A 22149-nucleotide genomic window follows, 5' to 3' on the forward strand; every position below is an offset into this window, starting at 1 on the left:
AACCCATTTTCATTCAAATATCTGGAGGTCAGGGGACCCCTTTGAAAATGGCCAAAGCAAGTTTTTCCTCGCCAAAATTTAGGTCACGTTTGGAGCGTTATTTAGCCTCCTTTACGACAAACTAGTATGACATGGTTGGTACCAATGGATTTCTTTGGCTTCTCTAGTTTCATATGATACCAGTATCTTCACTCTAGCTTTAAAACTGAGCCTGCTACAACCTCCAAAAGATCAATTGCGTAAATGAAATTAGTGGCATTAAAATGAATTTGCATTAAAGCGTTATTATCACGTTAAGAGGAGAAAACAAAAAACAAGATTCATTTTCCAACTTTCCATCTCTCAGTTTATTTTTCTAATATTTATTTATATCACAAAAAGTCTTCAAAATGCAGACTAGGATCTGTATAGAAACTGTACACAAAAGCAAGGCACTATACACTGTGGGATTTAAAAATCAAATACATTTCATCATCACTTTATAGCCTGTATCCTCTCTTCTATCACAAACAATAATGACACTAGACGAAAGCTGCATCATTTGTAAATGGCAAAATGGTGAACTGTACAGCGAGAGAGAGAATCCTGTAATATCCAGTATTTTATCAACATATGACACAAACCTCCTCCATATTAATTACATTATTTATTCAGTCTTTTTTTTTTAGCTCGGTGAATATTCACGATAAAAATTTACTATATGAATTTTGATAAATATAAATTATTTGTAATGCACAAAACATACATAGAGGAGTAGCAGGGAGTCTGACGTGGAGTGTGCTGAGCGGGCTGACGGGCCTGCTCCCCACTAACAGATGGCTGCATGGCTGACAACGTAAGGGCACTGGGCTGTTCTGCTACATATGTACATACATTATATTCAATAACGTTCTTGGACCTGGACGTCAGACTTTAAAGAAGAGCTGTAACACATTCGCTCAGAAGTGCATCCGCCTACATCCGTTTCCTACTTTATACAACCAAAATATCGAGACAACAAATGGAAGGAGCCGACACACCTCTCGTTCATTGATCACCTCTTCAGCGCTTTCTTTCCTTCCTCCCTTCGTCCGTCCGTCTGTTTACGGGGTTACCTCAGGAGTGGTAGTTCCTGAGCCTCTGTTGTGTCCAGACGTGAATAGGAGACAAAAGGGGACTTAACAACATCCTGGTGTCTCCCAGGTCAGCTCTCTGTTTAGAAAAGTCCTTTGGCTTTCTTCACGTTCACTTGCTTCCAGCCAGGCAGACCTCCGTACTCCCTTCTGGTCATCTCCAGGCCCTTCTGTGGGAGCAGCCACACACACAATCAGCATGAAGCAGCAGTCACGACAAAGTTTACCATACAGATTGTTCACGATTTCAAACCAAAAGACATCCTGCAAACTCGCATGGTGAGGAATGAGTAAACACACTCATGCGTCGGTAAGATTAAGAACGTCATTCTTCAATTCACATCTCCGGTAAAATATAGTCAGAGAGCTCCAGGATTCAGTACTGCGTATCCACACCAGCTCGCAGATTGTGAGTGAACAGCATGCTAATAAACAAATGAGAGCAGTTTTTTTGTCAGAGAATGATGAGGAAGAGAGAGAGCGAGAGAGCGAGAGAGAGAAAGCACTAGTCCAGGCCATCCATGCTCAAGTCCGATGACTCACCTTCCCATCAGCCCCTACACCCTGGAGGGTGGAATGAATGAAGTAGACAAGTTTACAAAAAGACAAAAGGACGCAGAGAAGATGGCAGAACATGATGAAAGATTGTGAAAAGAAAGAGGAAGAAAGCGATGAACATAAAGGGAAATCTGCAAAAGCTGAATGATGCATATAGCCGTAGAGAAGTCAGGAAGAACATAACATATTCCCCAAAAAGTGATCTGTAATATTCCTATAACCTTACAGTATTTATTAACAGGAATTTTCCTCCTATTTGAGTCAAAATAATATACGTTGTATAGAGTTCAAGTTAAAGGATTAGGCCTGTCTTATTCCATATTCTTCTGTGCATGCTTTCGGCACTTGTAGCGCCCAAAAAGTTGTAAAACCACAGATATGACATGGGCATATATGTTTATATGGCTAATGTGTTCGCAAACATATTGCTTGCTTATTTACACATTCAGCAAACACAGAGCAACATCAATTTTTGTTTGTTCAGGAACCACATCGCTTCACTTTGCAATGTTAGATCAACCTCATCACACCACAGACGCCAATTCAAGGCAATGTGTCTTCAAAGTCTGGATGCTAATGATAATGTGATGATAATGTGATGATTCTGGTCTTAAAGTATTTAATTATTGCTAAATATAAATTGCAAAATATAATTTGATTAGGTCATCCACGGCAAATGGCGGTGTCTGTGGAGTGATGAGGTTGATCCAACCTTGCAAAGTGAAGTGATGTCTTTAAATATAAACAATAATTTTAGTTTTTTTCCCCTGTAAATCTACTACTTTCATCTCAGAGAATATCCAGGATTTTTTCTTGGAAATTTATGGATTTTATCTTGGACATCCACCTCTCCCTGCTCTGTAAAAAAAATGTTTTATTACTTTAATTGGCCTTAACACGCCGTCTCAGGCTAAATGTTTTCTCTTTTACTCATTTATTTACAGTCATACTAGTTAATATCTAAATAAAAGCTGCAACGCCTTTAAAGTGACACATCAGAGACGGTCTGTAGACTGCAGTTCTTACCTCAAAGTCCTCATCAGAGAGGTAGACCTCTAGACGAAGAGGGTCAACGCCCTCGGGCAGCGGCCGGGCCAGGAGATCTGCCAGGGGATACTTGGTCTTACACAGCCTGGCCAACACGTCCTCCACTAGAATGATCTGGTTACACACCTCAGCCTCCTGACAACACACACACACACACACACACACACACACACACTAAATATATTATTTTTCAATGCAAAAAGCACCCAGAGTTGGATAGTGTGGAGAGTGGACAACAAATTTAATCAGGAAATCAATGATGGGATAATGGCTTACACCTGGACTGACCTGTATTCATGAAAAAAAAGTACAAAATAAAGTACACTAATGGCTACAGGCAGACACTGTGAGCAACACTGGTTCCTATCAGATGATGTAGCTGGGAGTAATCAGATAATAGGATCCGATCCACACACCCTCTCAGTGATCTCAGCGATGTCCTCTCTGTGCTCCCAGCTGGGGAACATGTTGGTGAAGGTGAGCGGCTCCAGACCGGCGTGGATCAGATACGCTTTGGGAGGCTTCTTCTCGTTCTTTTCTGTGGAAAACAAAACAATAACAGATCGGCGGTTTTAAAGCACTGTAGTTGACATTTATCATTTTCTATTCAACAGTGTGGCTAGCACTGACATCTGAGGACGTTCTCAACCCAACATCAACGAATGAAAGATGTAGCTAAAATGTTGAACAGTAACAGAGAGAGGTAAATAAGGCGGCGTAATAGAGCCATGGTTGGTAAAAAAAAGAAATGAATCATGTAGCCGGGGGACGGGGGGTTAATATACCGAGAAAAAACTTGCATATTCTCTGAGATTAAAGTCTTGGTCTTCAAGTTACCTCAGTGTTCAAAGGGGATGGTGTGATGAGGTTGATCCAACCTTGCAACGTGACACAATGTGTTTCCTTGACGAAACGTTTTTTTCCTTTAAGTTTGTGACGTTAATCTTAGAGAATTTCTGAGTTTTATTCTTGCAAATTTATGACTTTATAATCTCAGAGAATGTTCAAGTTTTTTTCTCTTAAAGTTGCGACTTAATTTCGTAAAAAAAATTTTTTTTTCTCTGAATAATACCACCCTTCCCGGGCTTCGTAATTTTTTTAACTTTTCTACCTACAATGGCCCTAATAAACCGTCGTTGGTAAATATGTGTCTAATAATAGAATGAAGCTGAATACCTCGACAGTACTGCAGCACAGTCTCCATGGCACACTTCCTGTCCGAGTCCCAGCGGATTCGGGCTGAGCCGGTGCTTTCGCTGTCTTGAGGCCACCAGCCCTGCCACAGATACACCTCGTGGTGGTTGTCCACCAGGAACAGGCCTGAACAGCAGAGAGAGAGAGACAACAAGATGACGACTTTCAAAGTGAGGACCATTTCAGGCTGATAGTTTGTGTGTTGCAAGTTGCTTTTTCGCTGCGTAATATTCGCCTTCTGTATGAAAATACTAATAAAAAAACAACAGTTCGGAAAAATATATTGATGTGTGAATTAATCGCAGGAAAAAAGACGCCTCCAGTGTGTAAAGGCCTTAATGCGTGCGTGTACTGTACCTGGCTGGGAAGCTGTGTAAAGGTCCTCCTGCAGGAACGGCATGGAGTTGACCTCCTTGGGGTCTCTGGCGGGGTACAGAAACTCCACAGCTGCAAACTCCCCTGAGCTGCTGCTCAACTGGTACAGACGTGGTGAGAAGTTAAACCTGCCAGGGTCTGAGGGTCAAAGGTCAACAAAAGGTTAACTTCACCATCAGCAGCTGTTCACAGTAAAGAAAAACATGTTAAGAATCAGACTCTGGGTTTTCATGGTTCCCCCCACCTTGCAGCATGCAGTCGTACGCTTTCCTGTCCCTCCTCCCGAGAGGTTCCCAGAATCCCGTGGGCTCGGCTCCCTCGTCAAATTCCTGGATGTTCACCTTGCTGCTGCTGTGGAGGCCTGTTTCCAGAGGACAACTGCACGAGGACAAAACGTGTCACAATGACTGATAACGGCAGCATGAGAACAAATCGGATACCTCAATACATTTGTGAGATGATCAATTGGTTATTTGTTGGCAGAAGTCAAATGGAACGGTCCAATCAATTTTCCCACTCACAGTTCTTTGAGTTTGTTGGCGGCGGTGCGCGCCACCTCCCGCGTGTGTGCCTGAGACTTGCAGCCGTGCCACAGGTAGATGAGCGCCTGGCTGACGCGCAGCAGCACCATGGAGACCCTGGAGCGCAGGCTGCTGCAGTGACAGGCCACCTCCAGCAGGTGGCCCTCCACCTCCGCCTCCCCCCGCACACAGTACAGACGCCAGTCATCTGGGGGGGGGGGAAGAGACAGGGGCAGAGCGAGAGGTGAGAGAGACGGACACATGAGTTTTCTCCAATAAATTTGGACTTTTGGACTTTACAATGCTTATTATTATAAGTTAATAAGGAAAGGAGATATTGGAAATGTTTGGATCACACGAGGCGGACACAATCCTCTGCATCCACCACTAGAATCTTATTCTACAAATAGTCTAACACTAATAATATTAGCCTGATCTTTATCCGCAACTGTGCAGAAATACAGTGAACGTGGCTACGTAGCAAAAAATTATATCTTTTAAAATAGTTTTATATAACGACTTTTGTTTCAATTATCCAGTAAGCGTGCTATTTTGATTTTATTTATACATGTGCAAATCTAATTTTGACAACCTCAGAGCAGACAAATGCTGCTGCACCCCCCTGTGGTCTTTGTCGGGGGACTGGACCCCAGGTTGGGAGCCACTGCACAATCCTGTGGTCTAAATAATAGGGCTAAAAGCATTCATGTTTTTCCCTAACGGCAGATTAGTGCATGTTAAAACACATTTCCAGCCAAAAGAAAGACATGACCGTAATGTTACGTAACTTGCTAACATACGATATAATGTACCTTGTGTTTAGAGTGCATGGAGAAAGTAAAAGAAGAGAACATCTTTGCTCAGGTGTAACTTGCCTGAAGAACAAGGGCTCAGTTATTTGAGGAGTTCGTACAGAGTATTCTTACAATCCAATTCTTCTCTAAGCCACAACACAGTTCTCATGTGTATGGGTCACTCATTATGGGCAGATGATGAATTTACGACTGCTTTAGAATTAATCATTGCTGTTAATGCAGGTCTAAGAAGCCACTGTGAGTCTTATTTATTTAGAAACAGGACCTTTAAACACACTATTGTCTTATTAAGCCTGAACAGGAAATGACGGAACAGCAGCAGAGAGCAAACTGTGTGTTTGTCGTGATGACTGATGGCTGATCTTAAAGGAGTAACAGGGGCTTACTCTGGGAGTTTTCCTCCTCCTCTTCTCTCTTCCCTGAGTGGACGACCATCCCTCCTTTGAAGCACTGCAGGAAGCACGGAGGCTCCTTACCCTGCTGCACCTGAACCTGGAGGGGAGATGAAATCCAACAGGAGAGGAGTAAAGCTAAGACAAGAAAAGACAAAGAAAACAGACCTATCTATCGTTCTCTCTTTCTCTATCTTTCTAGCTTATACACACACACTCTTTGGTGTACCTGTGCTCCCCGCTCCTCGTCCAGCTCCACCGTCATCAGCGCCGACGTTCCTTTCTCGCTGACGGTGGAGTTGCGGCCCTGCCAGAAGAAGTAGCAGCACTTCTCCTTGCCGGCCCCCGCCGTCTTCTGCTGCTCCGGCTTCTGTCTCCTCCCGACTGATGAAGAGAGATTGTTATCTTTTGTTTGTACTGTAAGTAATGATGGAACATGATCTTATAAGGAAGTGATGGATAATCTAATTTAAACTGGATAAATTTGACACCTTGGAAGGTTTATGTGAGGGATAATGTACAGCGAGCCGGTCATTGTTCGGCGTCGGGGTGCAGCATCGCCCTGAAGGGGATTCTTTCACCACAATGACCCGCTAGCTGTACATTATCCCGCTTATTACACGGCTACGAGTATTCACCACAGCCGTGTAATAATCTGTTGTCTGCAAATAGAGAACACTAGTGTCTAAATCAAAGATGTGTGTATTCAAAGTGAGTCAGAAGTGTTGACGTGCAGTTGGAATGGCCTAGATATACAGTAACCTACATACTGTAAGAATCATCTAGTGTTGTGGCTTTTGAGGAGGAGGCAAACATAAAACACTTTTTATGAGGGTAGAAAGGCCCTGGAAAATGTCCCCGGAACTTAATTTAGACCCTGGGCCCTCCCCTCCAGTTGAAACGCAATGAGTTCCTCAAAAGGCTCTTAGTTCCGGGGGGAAGTTCCTGCAGTCGAAAAGGGGCTGCAGTAGCGTATTCAATCTGAACAGAAGTTATCTCAAGAGGCTTTTCATATAGAGCAGGTCTAGACCGTACTCTATAATATTATATATATATAAAAGTGTGTCGCATGTGTGAAAACAGTTGATACCGACCTGCAGCGCTGACCATGTACTTCCACTTCATCACGTATGTGTCGCCCTCGTGAAACTGCCCGATGCTCTGGCGCGGCAGGCGGCTGTAGTCGAACTCCAGGATGTGCCACACCTCCACCGCCAGCGTGCTGATCTCGTAGCTCCGCCACTCCTCCGCCTCCACCAGGCCGTAGCCCCGCCCCACGTTGAACCCGTCCAGTTTGGTGCAGACGGGCGCCTCGTGCAGGGGCAGCATCAGCGAGGTGTCGTACGCGTGGGGCTGATCAGAGGTGGACTGCTCCTGGGGTGAAGATGTGCATTTGATACCGAACATTAACCTCTGTGCCGCAGTGATTATAGTAATAAGACTTTTACGACGCTGAAGTACTTTTCGATACCTTTTGATCGGCGATGTGGTCGTTGGTTCTTGTGGGACTTGGCGATTTTCTGGAGTCGCTCCAGTCCAGGAACTTCTCTTTGAACAGGGTGGTTTCATTGTGCTGAGTCAGCCTGCCGAACACCGCCCAGTCAGGTCGGCCCTGACCTTTCCTGCAGGCGAAGACGACACAGTCCGTCAGTGACACAATACCAATACTTCAATCAAATATTCTCATTACACTGTTGTAGTAGTAGCAGTGATCTGTGGCATTCACTCGTGAATGACAAACATTAAGAGCATTTAGACCATCAAGCGAGATTGAAACTCTACATTCAGACTAATAACATTGTTTTTGGTGGTTTACCAGCTTACTGGCAATGCAGGCTACTGCTGCTGCGGATGGGGGATTTTAGACACCTAAAAAAAAGTGTACACCATATATAGAATAGAATATTTTCACTACTTTACCTCACCATCAGACAGCTCTTTTGCACAGGGAACTGAAGCCATTATCTATGCTCTCTTCAAAGCCACCAAACTCCATTGACAAAAATGGTAATTTTAAATCGCAGCACACAGGAGTTGCTGGTCTACCGCTGCCTTGATCGGTTAGTTTGTTTGTGTTATTGTGTGACTTTGGTGAATCCGAACTAACCCTTTAAAACAGCAAAGTCACACAATAACAAACAAACAAACCGATAGAGGCAGCGGTTGACCAGCAACTCCCGGGCTCTGCAAGGTAAAATTACTATTTTTGTCAATGGAGTCTGGTGGCTTTGAAGAGAGCATTGATAACGGCTTCAGTTCCCCGTCGGAAAGAGCTGTCTGATGGCAAGGTGAAAATAATCTAAATATAGCGTACACTTAAACTGATACTGGTTCTTTTAGGTGTTTAAAATCTTTTTTACTGCTGCCCCCGTCCACAGCAGTACATTGCTTTGTTCCCGTGCTGGTACTCCTGTCTGTTTCTCCTAACTGGGGGCGTGCCAATCGCCATCTATTGTAGGTAATACACTGACTATGGATCAGTACCTCAACACTACTTCAAAACATCCAAACTATCCCTTTAAAGTTTGTAAAATCTCCTGTACACACACACACACACACACACACACTGTTCTATAATGACGCAGTACATGTTTCCGTACTTGGGTATGAGCGGGTTGCACTCTCCCGGGTCGAGCGGGTTGATGTCACAGTTCGTGTAGTCGAAGGTGCCGTTCCACAGGTGCTTGGCCAGCTGGAAGGCCACCTTCCTCTGGGCCAGCGTCACTTCCTTTCCGTGCCATATGTACATCTCGCTGCCAAAGTCAAACACCAAAACCTGCACAGAAACACAGACAAAGAGTTTTTTTCCCCCCCAATCCAACAATACCAGCAGGCCTTGATGTTGCCCACAGTTTCCATTGGGTGGCGCCAAAGTACAAATATTTAAATCCTACACAAAATGGCTTTAAATCCCTAGCTGATTTACACCTCAACATATTCAAGATAAATTGACTCCAGTCAGATTATCTGACCTCCTTGGGGTCGAGCAGGGAACAACGGGGCACCTTGGCCCAAAAATCATCATCTGGGACCAGTTTGTCATCCATCAGGCGGTAAATACAGTTGGTCTCCACAATGGCACCCTCGTACAGCTCGTCTTCATCCGGTGTCCCTGCAGCTGCAAGAAAGAAACACAAACGCCATCAGGCTTGCATTTTATCACTTCGCCGAATGTTTTCCTCGAGGTCGGCTTTATTATGCCAGATCCTTACACTGATAACTCGACTGCCCTCCCACAATCTTCCAGAAATCCTTGGCGGCATGGCTGTGAGCGCCGCCGCCCTCCTCGATGACCTGGACGTAGTTAGCCCGGCAGCCTAGATCTCTCTTTCTCTGGATGAAGTTTGCTAACTCTGAAGCCTGGAAAAAATGACAGAGAAAAACTTGTATTACATTATGCTGACGAGTTCTGTTAACTCCAAAAACACAGGGAGGGGTTCTGTGCTTTTTAATAAACTGTCATTTTAAGGGAAAGAAAGTTCAAGTTCATTACTCAGGAAGAAGAGTCTGTAAACTTTAATGACCTAAACTGAAACAACCCCTCATAAATAATGAGGGCCATAGCTCAGAGCTTTCCCTCTGGTCCAATTGAGGTCAGCGCTTTGTTCAGCCAATCACAGGTCACCAGTCTAGGCCTTTGAACAATAGCCTTGTTTTGTGTCTGCTTCCTGCAACAACCCCCACACACACACATACTTCCTTTCCGTCAACACACACTTCTTCCTGTGCTGTGCCACCACTGCTTCCTCCCAGGGCTGTGTTTACATCCTGCACGTGAAGTCTGCACCACCCTTACTCCACCTGTGTTGACTGAAACTTCTAAAGTCTATCCAAACTAGCTTTTCTAGTTGTTTTTTTTTGCAACGCTCAAAAGCCAGACTCGCCTTGTTTTTCTCGATGACGTTGGCGAACTCTCCGGTCCAGATGAAGCAGTGGTGTGGCGTGATGAGCAGGAAACAATCGCCGCTGTTCAGGGAGGACGCTCTGGGCTCCACCAGCCTGGTCTGGACGTGCCGTCGGCCTGGTGTTATACACAGGCAGGAAAAAAAACAACACCCAGACAGGTGGCTTATCAGTGGCAGCTCTGATTATCGCTGTCAGCATGCCTGGATTATCATACCGGGGGGTGTTGGGGCAAGGATGTGCCAGCCATCACCGTTTGACCCTGAACATGTATGTACATGTATCTGCCTTGTCACGTACCTACCTCTTCGTATTAAAGGGGACCTAATATGTTTTTTTTTCCTTTCCTTTACTGTGTTATATAATTTTTTTTGGGCATGTAAAAGGTCTGAAAAGTTATGCTGCCTTCAAATGAAGCTCAACATGGGAAGTCGTGTACACGATATGTTTGGCGTTCAAGTCGCTAAGTCGTGAGAACACCGCTGCTAAGCAACGGCAATATCAACGTTACCGTCAGCGACTAGAAGCCACAGAGGCGAAGAAAAACTATATACAACTAAAATTACAATATGTTAACTTATTATGCACCGAAAAATTTACTTCCATGGCCTCCGCCATTTCCCGCCTTTCCTTCTGTAACGTGGTGATGTCACCAAGTAACACATTTGCATAAAACCTGCCTAGCGGCTAGTTCTGCATGCCCTCAAACAAAACTAGTTAGAAACGGCGATGGAGTGGAGTCCGAAGAGTTTGGTTCGGTTGACCAATCACAACAGAGTTGGCCAGCTGACCAATCAGAGCAGACTGGGCTCAAACAGAGCGTTTCAGACAGAGGGTGAAAAGAGGTGCTGCAGCACAGCCGGTATGAGAAAAATAAAGCGTTTTTTTTTAACATTAAACATGAAAACATGTTCTAGTAGAAACCTCATATACAAGAATGCAACTGAAAATAAACATAATAGGTCCCCTTTAAAAACACCTCTTTCCAACTAATTCATGCAGTCAGGCCAGTGTGCAATCTTCATTAAATCATAAATGTGCCTAAATACAAACTTTTTAGGGGGCCTCAGTGACTCAAACGACCCCATTGGCTCTTCAGGTGATCCAAGCAGAAGCTATTCTAAAGTACGACTCTCAACACTGTCAGGTTGGGACAGCTAACCTCCTAACAAAGCGGTACCCCCCCGGTGTGCTGGATTTGCTCTGGATTACAGACAGTGGGAGGTTTTTAGGAGAGGATCAGCCCACGATAGTGTGAGGTGACCTGGAGAGAATGATTTAGAGACACAGCTGTCACCAACAGACGCGTGGCGGAGCCGCGAAGACACCGAAATAGACCGACTCTCGTCTCCTATTTTAGATATCTTCTGGAGAGGACACTCTTGAAGTAGCATCCTCCAAAAAGCTTATTGTAAAAACAGTAGCCATTTGTTTTTTCCACGCTCTTAAACAACCGAATGCAACAGCTGGTAAAGATGCTGCCTCACTGGAACCCATACATGAAAACAAACAAAAAAGATCAGGAAAATGTAGCCAGATGTTTTGGATCTCTTCCTGCTTGGATGGCTTGTTTGTGTAGTAAACATGTTGCATCCTCAAGTCTGTCCATTACAGGAGGCTGGCCCTCAATCTGACTTTTATAAGGGTTGTGCTTTCAACAGAAGACAGAGATATTGTTAAGTACGACATGATGGCCTCTGTGCCCCCTCAGGACAAATCTTTATTAGTTCCCACATTAGAGTCCCTGTGGTTCCCAACTGGTGGCATCCAAAAGTTGAGTAGGGTGCATTCTGGCCGAGGTGTGGATCTAGTAATGGCAAAGCACTAGATGTCACTTTTCATTTAGCGCCATCATCAGGTCAAATTTTAACTTTGGTTTATGACCAAAAACCTTCAAAACAAAGGACATTTCCCATCAGCCTCAGTTGTACTTTGTGTTTATTGATAATCGTTAGCTAGTCAACATTGTAATATACCTGCTAAACGTCAGCCCCTACTGGAATTATGGTGCGGTAAACTAAAAATAGGATGGAAAAAAAGACCCTATTGTGGGTCTATGTGCCTGTTCACTCAACTGACCTTTGACCTGTAACAGCATGAGCTTCTTGTACGGCACGGCGCTGTTGTTGGTCATCTGCTCGGAGATGTTGACGCTGCGCAGGTTGACGCTGCTGAAGTTCTCCTTGCTGGCCAGACCGGCCAGAGCCACGTCAGAGAAACCAGAGTTCTTGCTCACTGCAGTGAACACAACAGAGCACAGAGAGGCACAGACACAACATTCAATCATTACATTTAGCTCTTATAACACAAACGAGACCACAGCTAGAGACCAAGTGACCTTTCGAGCCCGACAAAGCCGGCCTCTATAATATGACTGCAACAAATATAGAACACTGCAGGAGACAGTTGAAGTGGTTTTATTGCTGTCACAGGAGGTGAAGGAGGAAGCTATGGGAGCAACATGACATTGACTTTGTGGGTTATCTCACGTCACTCTGAAAACAGGCTGCAGACCACGTCCAGCTTTTGAGGACTGCTCCGCACAATGACGGGAAACTGACTCCAACCCCAGATATAGGTCAGTATGAGTCCCAAAGTAGCTCGGGTGGGCTCATTCTCAGCATGGAGAGACCATTTATAGACTGCATCATATCAGTGACGCTTAATTTTGTATCTGTGATTGAGATGGATGCTCTGCTCTCTCTTATTTTGCAGCAGAACTTCAAACACTGGATGAACACTATTATAAAGACAAGAAAAAGCAGACATTTACTGCACTTGGGGGATTATGAAGATTAAAACATGGAGATGTTTTGTTGTTCTGCAGAGGACACATCTATAAAAGCTCATGCATTTTCACATGTCCAGCGATTTTTCACAACTCGGCACATGAACAAAGTGGAAACAAGATAACACACAATGTACTTATGGCTGGGCGATATGCCTTATAAATAATATCTCAATATTTTAAGGCTGTATTGCAATATACGATATCTATCGGACCTCTAACTCATAAATTATTGAAAATTATTAAATTTGACAGATTTCTATTTTAACCGGCGCAGCAACCGTGGCGCGTGAAGCCAAAATGGCTCGACTTCCGAGAGGAAAAGTACCCGGATCTTCCGGCGAGCTTCCGCATCCATTGCAAGGCCTATAGAAGGAGGCTTGGTCACGCATCATCGACGCGTCATATCTTTAGGGCACAACACATGCGCAGTAAAGTCTGGTCTGCACTCGCCGAAATTGAGCCAATCGTAACGCATGACCGCAACTTCAGTTATGTGTTATACCCCGTACCCCAAGACCCATGTCTGCTCGTGTCCCAGCCTCCTTCAATAGGCCTTGATCCATTGGGCCAACGGAGCAGGCGCAGTAGCATCCGCTCGGTCACGGGGTCACAGATGTTGTCGCGGCTTGCTAATTCCGCCTCCCAGCCCTCGCTCCAGCCTCGGTCTGGGGATCATTCACACACGTGAGGAAGGGAAATAACTCTGGATTCGGCTAATAGTGCGTTTTACAACTTTTAGGACCTAATGATTTAAACAAGGGCAAGTCAAGGAAGTTGTAATTCCCCCGTTTGGCCACTACGAAAAAAAAGGCATCAACGGCCGGCGCTCTTCCTGGGGGCTTGTATGGCACTGGTTTAGCGGCCCATTAAACTCACAGACCAATTGCACGCATTGTAAATCTTCTCAGGTGATGCTACTAAGCGGTAACGTCTTTTTTGAAGTGGAGGCTGGCATCTTCCGTCACCTTTTCTAAGGCCTAAACACGAATAAACTCCCTTTGGCGTTTCACTTCTTCTGCTCTCTCCAGGCTGTTTCCCTGTTCTCTGCTTCCCTCCAGATACCAAAAAAACACACTCCCCATACGCACATCCATGCTCATACGCCACACACAATCACCCAGGAGAGTGTCTGTGAGAGGGGGAGAGCTGCGGGAGAAGCAAGACGCCAAAGCGAGTCTCATGCCGGCAGCTTAAAAAAAATTACAATTAATATTTATACTCGATGTTGGCGATATGGTCATTTTCTACATCCCACGTAGAACAAGCAACAATACAGCGAGTATATTGGATATATCTCCCACCACCTACATGTACTGCACTTTTATTTAAAATATGAAACTCCCATGTGACGGGCCATTTCTCTTGAAAACATTCTAGGTTTTAATATTGCAACATCGAGAATTATATTGAGAGTTTTATTGTGCAAATTTAGAAGTCATTTTGGAGCCTGTCACATGTTGTATCCCTGAGTGTTTTGGTCTCCAGCTCCTCATCGCATCCTCACTCACTCTTCTCCGCCTTCATCCTCTTGCTCTCCAGCAGGCCGATGTTGAGCCTCTGCTCCGTGTACTCGTGCCTGATGTCCTCCCTGGCGGCCAGCATCTTCAGAGGGTTCCTGGACGCCTGGACGTTACGCGTCGGGCGCACCGCTCGCCTGTGCCGCACCATCTCCGAGGTCAGCCTGTGGGAGAGGTCAGAGGTGAAGGAGAGGTCAACAGAGGAAAAACTAGAGTCTCACAATGATGTCAGTTCAAATTGAAACCTCTGGCAGCGAGAGCTTACTTTGGCTCCTGGGGACCGAAGATGGCGTCGAAGTCGTCGTCTATCTCCACCTTGTTGGTGTTGGCGGGGAACTCCTCCACTTGGCGGTAGAACTTGGAGAAAGTTTCATCTTCGAGGGTCATCACTTCCTTTACCTTCTTCTGTGTAACTGTGATGGTTGCTTCTGGCAGTCCGCACACTGAGGAGAGACAAGAAGTTACTACTGCAGACAATTTGCCAAAGCCTGTGCCTGTGCTGAACATGTGATTATTTATTCATTATTTATTTATGGATAAATGTCAAATTTAAATTGTAACTTTGATTTGTGAAGAAAACTTTCACATAAATCTAGTAAAAGTCTTATTTATGACTTATTTTGTCGCCTCTCTAAATGATAAATTTAAGTTTTACTTGCAAGGTGCATCTTTATCTGAACTTAACTGAAATTGCCTACAAACACACAATTCATTAACATGATGAATTATTTATTTATTTTTTCATTTTTCTATTTCTTTCTGTATATTTGGACAGTAGAGATGTGACAGGAACTTAGAGGGGGGATGACGTGCTACAAACGTCTTCGGCAGGAATCAAAACAGGGATGTTGCGATCATACTGCAGTATATGGTAAGCATATTTAGCCACAAAGGTGTTTGTTGCTCACAGGCTGCATCACTGATGGACTTTTAACCCTATTTTGCTGTTGAAGCACTCAGACTTCGCGGTAACGCGCCTAAAGGTCTGTGAGTCTGTGAGCGCGGACGTTGGGATCGTGTCTATTACTAGAAAATAAGAAAAAAGCCTGAGGCTTCCTGGAAAAATGCAACACCAATAGATGTCTCTCATCTCAAATGGATTACAGCGAACTAGGCGGAGAATACTGCATCTAATTCGTTAAATTTGGTCTGGATTACACATCTGATATACATCAGGAGATTTAATCTATAATTGATCGTATGGTTGTTAACGTGGGAATATTTTCTCACGGTGTGAACAACGTGACGGAGTACGGCACCAAGCAGAAGCATGATGGACTTGTGGACAGCGTGCCGAAAACAGGACTGACCTTTACTGTTGAGCTTGCCGAGGAATGACTCCAGTTTATCCAGCTTCAAGTCCGACTCCAGGTTCAGATCTGGTACGGCTTTGATCTCTGCACAACCACACACACACACACACACACACACACACACACACAGCTGTTAGAGCCATAAATCGACTCTGATTTTAGCACAGGTCCTACTGTGTCTGAGCAGGCAGGATGTCTGAGCTTCTGTTGTTCACAGTCACACTCCCCACCACTGATGCTGATTTGGAACAATAACCGAGCATGAGCAGTTGTCACAATGAAGTCATCTCAACATAGTAATGTCAATCACAAGCATTTTAACAACTAAATATGAATCCTTCTGCGCGTCAGACTCATGCGCACTGATGGTAACATTGTCCCATGGTTTATATTCTATCAGGCTTTGATGACCTAATAGAAGTCTCACAGCAACATCAGCCACATTAGCGTTGATGAGATTTGTGGTTTTGGTGAATATGATGATGATGATGATGAATATTGCATTCAGTGCAACACCAAAAAAAGAAAGAAAAAGCTAAACACCTTCGATATCAGACATCTCCTCCACGTCTTGTGAAAAAGAAGCAAAGACAATCAGTTACTCTGTGTTCAAATGAGATATGACCCAGAATCAACTGTATATTTAGAAACAGTGGAACCAGCTGTCAGCTCAGAATCTGTAATCATATTACACAGGAATCCATTTATGTTCACGACAACATTTCAGTTAGTTAACTGTACGCAGGATTGGTTTAGGAAACTGTGTCTGGTGTCAGTTGAGGATGTCATTAAGTCTTAATCAGATTGGAGCAGCGGCAGCCTTCATTAATCCGGCTAAATGAACTGAACGGCTCAACATGATGGCGGTGTGACAGAATAGGTAACAGTAAAGGTAAAACGTAGACACAGCGGGATAAAAAGAAACGTACCTTCCTGTGGTTTGGAGATGGCCAGGCTGCTGTTCTTGGGTTTTGAGGACGCTGGAGACTGGAGAGCTGTCGGGGAGGCCAACCCTGTTGTATGAACACAGACAGGCATGAACACCAAATGACCCGACAAGCATCAGATATTATTTTTTTCCCCCTTGTGACGTTACCAGAAAACATTGGTTCAATGTACACCACAGAACAGGTCATTTATTGTTATTAGAGATACTTGAAGACACTTTGATTAGTTGAACAGAGGTGGGAAGGACCCCTGTACTGTCTCGACGGACCGCTACGACCTGCAAGGTGAGGGGCACGTGACTGACAGGTCTAACTGAGTTAGTACTATAACTAATATCTAATAGATCTCACTAACTCTGGATTGTTGTTTTATGAGTTTATATTTGAAAAACTGCTTTTCCTATTTCCTCATCATCAGCTATTTCTCCAGCCGGACATTCTGCCTTCTAATACAGAAAGTATTTCATAATGAAGGGATGCTTTTCAAAATCTGATTAACTAGATATGTTTGCTTAAATATTCATCATGATATTTTGGGACTGAAGTTGGCTTGCTAGTTTTTAGTTTGTTTCTCTGGTCTTTACATTTGCAAATTTTTTGGATTCTTTGAATCACAATTTGTCAAAACTGAGTAGAGGTGAAAGAATAAAGAAATACAGCAGGTTGATTAACAAGTGTTACCTTGTTTGTTTTGTTTTTACAACAGAATAACATAGCTAGGCAACAGCTTGGCTCCATGTTTACTTCCTGCCAGCTCATTCACATTCACTGCAACAGGAAATCGTTGTTTATGTTTTAACGACTGTCATATCACACCAGTGAGGAATGATATGCAGCAGTAGTAAAGGTCCTCTTATGTTGCAATCATGCAGCTAAAATGTAATAAACAAGTCAGTGGAACTAGTGCTAACAACACTATAATTTCTGATGCTAATCTTTGCTATGCATCTTCTGGCCAAACCCACCGACTGACTCCCCCGAAACACAAATTAAACCTCCCATCAGCCGCCCCCTCTGGCTGAGCCTGAAGCTAATAGGGAACAACTCCGACCATGAAGTCATTTTCTGCCTGAGCAGAGTCCCGTCAGCAGCCATTCTGACCTGGTTGTGTCTGGAGGAGAGTCATTTCCCCCCCCCCCAGCTGCTAAATGAGACGGGGGCTTTGGAGGGTTCAGGGCAGAGAGCAGAGACGGAACTACGGACTTGAGTGTAATTCAGCATGTGTTCATTTGCTTGTGAGCGATGAAGAAAGAGGACTTTAGAGACGTGTGAAGTGTGTGTTCGGTTTCCCCCTCTGACCTTTCTTCACCATGCGTGCAGCCACAGTGAACTGGGTGGAGTCGTTGGCGGCTCCGTGGCCCTTCGTCTTCCAGGCCTCCTCTTGGGCCACTATTAGCCGTTTCCTCTCCTGGATGGACATTTGAGCGTCGATGCTCTGGCACTCCATCTCAGCCTCGGCTATCCTCTGAGAGAAAGAGAGACAGGAGGAGAGAGTCAGTTACAATGAATACGCCCGATGGACTGAAAGTTAAAGGAATAATCCACGTCGGGGGTACTACGCTGGGATATATCTGCAGTTTGCGATGTTCGATGAATTCCAGGAACTATTTTGTGAGTAGGTGACATGATTGACCCTTCCTAAGTCCCGCCCCTTTTCTCTCTGTTCTCCAATAACAGTTGAGCAAGCCTGGAACCCGGCAGAACCTCGGTCAACTTTCCTGTTGGGTTTTACTTAGATATGCTGTGTCTGAACAAAGGTAACATTACAATGTAAGCCACATTACAATCTTCACAGACACATCACATTGTATATAGTCACAGTTACTATGAGGAACTTTCATTCTGTGTTGATTTTGGCGTTCCCTGTGGAAAAAGCGGTCGTGGGTCCGAGAAAACCTCTTATTTTACAGCAGCAGGGTCTGACAGTCTGTCACACAGAGTCTTGGTTCTGGTTCTCCAGTGCCTCCCTTCCCTCTGGCGGGCCCAGCAATACGGCCTGTGCCTCCAGCAGCGTGGTGTCGGTATTGGCTCCCAGTAGGGACTGGCGGAGCAGCGAGGTGAAGCTCCTGGCCGGAGGAAGAGCCGCTGCTGCCGGGCGTGGAGCTCGTCGCTGCCGGAGGCCCCGCTAAAGTTTATATTATCTCTGATTCGTGTCGCCCTAAAGTATGTTTCTTTTTGTCAAGCTTGTCTGACCTAGCAACAGTAACTAAGGGGGGCGGGACTTAGGAACAGTCAATCATCCAACTGGATCCACAACAGTCCTTTTTGTTAGAATTTCCCTAGAATGACTGCTGCACTTGGACTTGGACAGAAGGAGTACAAAAAAAATTCTTTCTCTGGAAGTATGTTGTCACGCTACACCACAGCACCCGACTACACAATGGAACCATCTTACATTGCCACTGGCTGTTTGTGATAAAGTGTTTAAATGTGGAATTTTCCTTTAACAGCAGGCCACGTTCACAAACAAAGTAGCCAAGCAAATCAAGGACACCAAACGGGGGGTAATTAACACACAGGAAGCCCATTAATCCCTGCTCACACGGAAAACAAGCTGTTTATGACTAATATTCTTTCTTTTCTCTGCTGGATGACTTGAGCAATGTTTTACTGACATTCATGAAGTAAAAAGAATGAAAGAAATGTTAGTTAAAGTGAAGACAGAGAACGAAAGCAGACAGTGTCCTTTAGTGACCAATTATAACTAGGGCTATCAAAGTTATCGCAATAATGACGCGTAAACACAAATTCGTTTGAACGATTTCTTTATCGCATTAATGCAATTTTTAGGTTTTAGCTGGAAGTTAAAATGCTGGCATCATATGAAACGAGAAAACCTAAGGAATCCATTGGTACCAACCATGTCATACTAGCTTGTCGGAAAGGAGGCTAAATACCGCTCCAAACTTAGGCTACATTTTGGCAAGGAAAAACTGTCATGGCCATTTTCAAAGGGGTCCCTTGGCCTCCGACCTCAATATATGAGAATGAAAATGGGTTCTATTAACTATGGACAATCATGCGATTACTCGTGATCAAATATTTTAATTGATTGACAGCCCTAATTATAACATAACTCATTGGGTGCAAATTTGGATTTGACCGTATGTGTGTGTAAAGGCTGGGGGGGGGGGGGGGGGTTGAGGGGGATTTGCGAGAGCGCTGTATACAGTATTGACAGGGTCACCTTCCGTCTCCAGGGGTGTCTCTCATCCACCTGCACGGGTCTGGGGGATCTGATGGTCTTCACAACCAGAGGGATGAATGAGGATGAGGAAGGTAAGAAAGGATGAGGGTTTAGAAATGAAGATGAAAAGATGGTAGAGAAAATGCTCTGCATATGCATTGGACGCTACAGGGGGGCTGCCATGCTGGATTCAAAACAGGACGGGGATATTTCAGTGGCATAAAACAGGAGCAGGGTGGCTGTGAAGAACTGCAGGGCACTACTGAACATAATGTGCACTAATGTGCAGCTGAGGGAGCAGAAAGACTTGACAGCTTTGGGCGGAGTGAAATGGTTTTGTGATGTGAAACAATGCAGGGCCAAATAACCAACACAGGTATGGCTGAAGAGCATTTTGGGAAGCTTCACACTCTGTACAGGGAAGATGCATGTTAAATGGGGTTTGGTTAAGTAGGTGGGGAAGCAAGCAAAGGGCAAGCAACTCATGCAGCAAGAGCTGATGCCGCTTCCTACCTGGCTGAATGACTCATCAGGGGAAGGAGATAGGAAAGGAGGCTCAGGAGGAGGAGAGAAAGTACAGGCAAAGACCGGCTCCTATAGAGACATAGCCATGGGAAGAGGAAATAGTATTTAAAGGACCACTCAGTTTGCTAGTCGGGGTCGATGCTGTGAGAACTATTGTCTAATGGCTAATAACCCCTGATGATGTCATAGTGATGACATCAGGGTTATCTCAGCTTGAGCTATATGAGACTACAAATTTACAACAGAAAGCCTGTGTAACAAACAGGGGGTGTAGAGTTAGAAAGAGGAGAAGTGTAGGATCCAGTGTTTTTGGAGGGACTAAAAGTCAGGATACCTCCGCCTCTGTTCTTTTCATTTCCCATAAGTCCCTCTAATTTATGGCAGTGCAATATTAAATCAGTGAATCCTTCAAGAGATAAAAAATCATACTTCATTCATTTCACTGCTCAGTTACATTTAATCTTCACTTTAATGCCCTTCATAATGGTTTCATTATAGTCCATATGCTGTTTTAAAGCCTTCTTTATCGTGCCAGGTGTGTTATTTGGGTGGAGAACACAAAATTCCTTTTACTAAACTAGAATTTATCAAATTCATTTTGGCCAACTGGCAACAAGCTTTAAACGCAAAATTGGCATATTATCGATTTATAAAGTTACGTTGGACAAGCCGGCAATTACTGTACTTATTTACATATTCAGCAGATGCAAATGAAACATTAGAAACTATTTGGAGTAGTGTTTCTGGTCTAATATTCATCGCTTTTATTCTGTTTTGGGCTCAACAAACTCCTGAGGGAAATACTGTATTTGGTTCTTAAGCAGCTAAATGCTCCAATATGATCACCAGCTACAGTCGCTAACTTTGTCTGTTGTTTCACTACAGTATCATACAGTTGGTTAGTTGGTTGGTTACTGTTACCTCACATTACCAATAAACATCTCTCGCAAAAAATATGATGATTAGAGACAAATACACTTAAAACTTTAAACATACAGACACATAGAAAACACGTCCAGAGTGTGTGAGAGTGTGAGAGAAAAACCTTGACAGTCTTAATTCTGAAAACCAACGAGCAGAGGTGGGATGAATTAGAGAAGCACACACCATAAGTACAACACCTTCACCATGACTGTAAAAGGAAACACCATCACCGAGTACCACTACCAATACCACCACATGTACACACACATACACAGATGAATGTGTGTTACACTCAGGATGTATTTATCAAGAGGGTTGTGTTAGCAGCCAGGAGATGCGGTTAAGGATGTAAAACTTAGATCCAATCCAATTTGAATGCACTTGATAAATACCACCGCAGTGTGTGATTTGGGTCTTGCACGCTGGCCTTACCCATAGCTGGTCGGACACAGCGAACTCATCGATCATCATCAGTTCTTCGTCGTCCTACGGACAAGCAGCCGTAGGTGAGACCACAGACCGGATAAAAACAACCAATCAGAGCTGATCTGGAGTCTGCCATCCAGCTGATGAAAGCCACGAGTCAATCACTCGCAAACTCCGATCAAACGGTCAAACTAGGCAGCGCTGATCAAATATGAATCAATATTCTGTTACTGTAATGCCTATTTCTCTCCTCAGATGTTCTCAGAATCATCTTGTAGTGTACTGTTTAGCTGTAAAATGAGAAAGTTTGTGACCCGGCGGCCATGTTGAGATCAGTTGAGGAAATACCAAGCACCGCCCACCAGCCGGAGCACAGCCAATAGGAACGCTCTCTCTCTGAAATGACTTGTGATTGGTCAAAGTGTCCCGTCACGTCCTAGATTTTTTAAAGCCTGAAAACAGAGCCATGAGGAGGTGCTGAAGTCTAGTTTTCTCTCAGAACACTTGAATTACAATATGCTGAAATGTTATTATGGAATTTGTGCCCAATGATGCCAAAAACGTGTTGCCTACTGAAGCTGTAAAGGATAAAAAAACAAACT

The 22149-nt window shown here is 44.3% G+C and overlaps 1 protein-coding gene across 14 annotated transcripts in view; it reads right to left on the minus strand.

The window, feature by feature from the left end:
* Nucleotides 1–346: 346 nt before the first annotated feature.
* svila (supervillin a) overlaps nt 347–22149 on the minus strand; it is a 99085-nt gene continuing 77282 nt past the window's right edge. For 7 of the 14 annotated variants that reach the window (XM_074621537.1, XM_074621538.1, XM_074621527.1 and 4 more), the window contains 26 exons: nt 21554–21607; nt 20186–20266; nt 19673–19729; nt 17785–17950; nt 16468–16551; nt 16082–16108; nt 15536–15622; nt 14491–14668; nt 14217–14389; nt 11997–12152; nt 9899–10035; nt 9227–9374; nt 8987–9132; nt 8615–8790; nt 7486–7636; nt 7109–7388; nt 6244–6398; nt 6009–6114; nt 4808–5015; nt 4531–4664; nt 4269–4424; nt 3894–4037; nt 3134–3255; nt 2697–2852; nt 1656–1676; nt 347–1282 (listed from right to left, as the gene is read on the minus strand). In XM_074621537.1, coding sequence (XP_074477638.1) covers nt 1196–1282; nt 1656–1676; nt 2697–2852; nt 3134–3255; nt 3894–4037; nt 4269–4424; nt 4531–4664; nt 4808–5015; nt 6009–6114; nt 6244–6398; nt 7109–7388; nt 7486–7636; nt 8615–8790; nt 8987–9132; nt 9227–9374; nt 9899–10035; nt 11997–12152; nt 14217–14389; nt 14491–14668; nt 15536–15622; nt 16082–16108; nt 16468–16551; nt 17785–17950; nt 19673–19729; nt 20186–20266; nt 21554–21607 — 3390 coding nt within the window. In that variant the 3' untranslated portion in view covers nt 347–1195. The remainder of the gene's footprint in view (nt 1283–1655; nt 1677–2696; nt 2853–3133; nt 3256–3893; nt 4038–4268; nt 4425–4530; nt 4665–4807; nt 5016–6008; nt 6115–6243; nt 6399–7108; nt 7389–7485; nt 7637–8614; nt 8791–8986; nt 9133–9226; nt 9375–9898; nt 10036–11996; nt 12153–14216; nt 14390–14490; nt 14669–15535; nt 15623–16081; nt 16109–16467; nt 16552–17784; nt 17951–19672; nt 19730–20185; nt 20267–21553; nt 21608–22149) is intronic. The other 7 variants (XM_074621528.1, XM_074621540.1, XM_074621531.1 and 4 more) reach the window with 7 other exon arrangements.

This window comes from Sebastes fasciatus, chromosome 21 (assembly GCF_043250625.1).
Source record: "Sebastes fasciatus isolate fSebFas1 chromosome 21, fSebFas1.pri, whole genome shotgun sequence".
NCBI lineage: Eukaryota > Metazoa > Chordata > Actinopteri > Perciformes > Sebastidae > Sebastes > Sebastes fasciatus.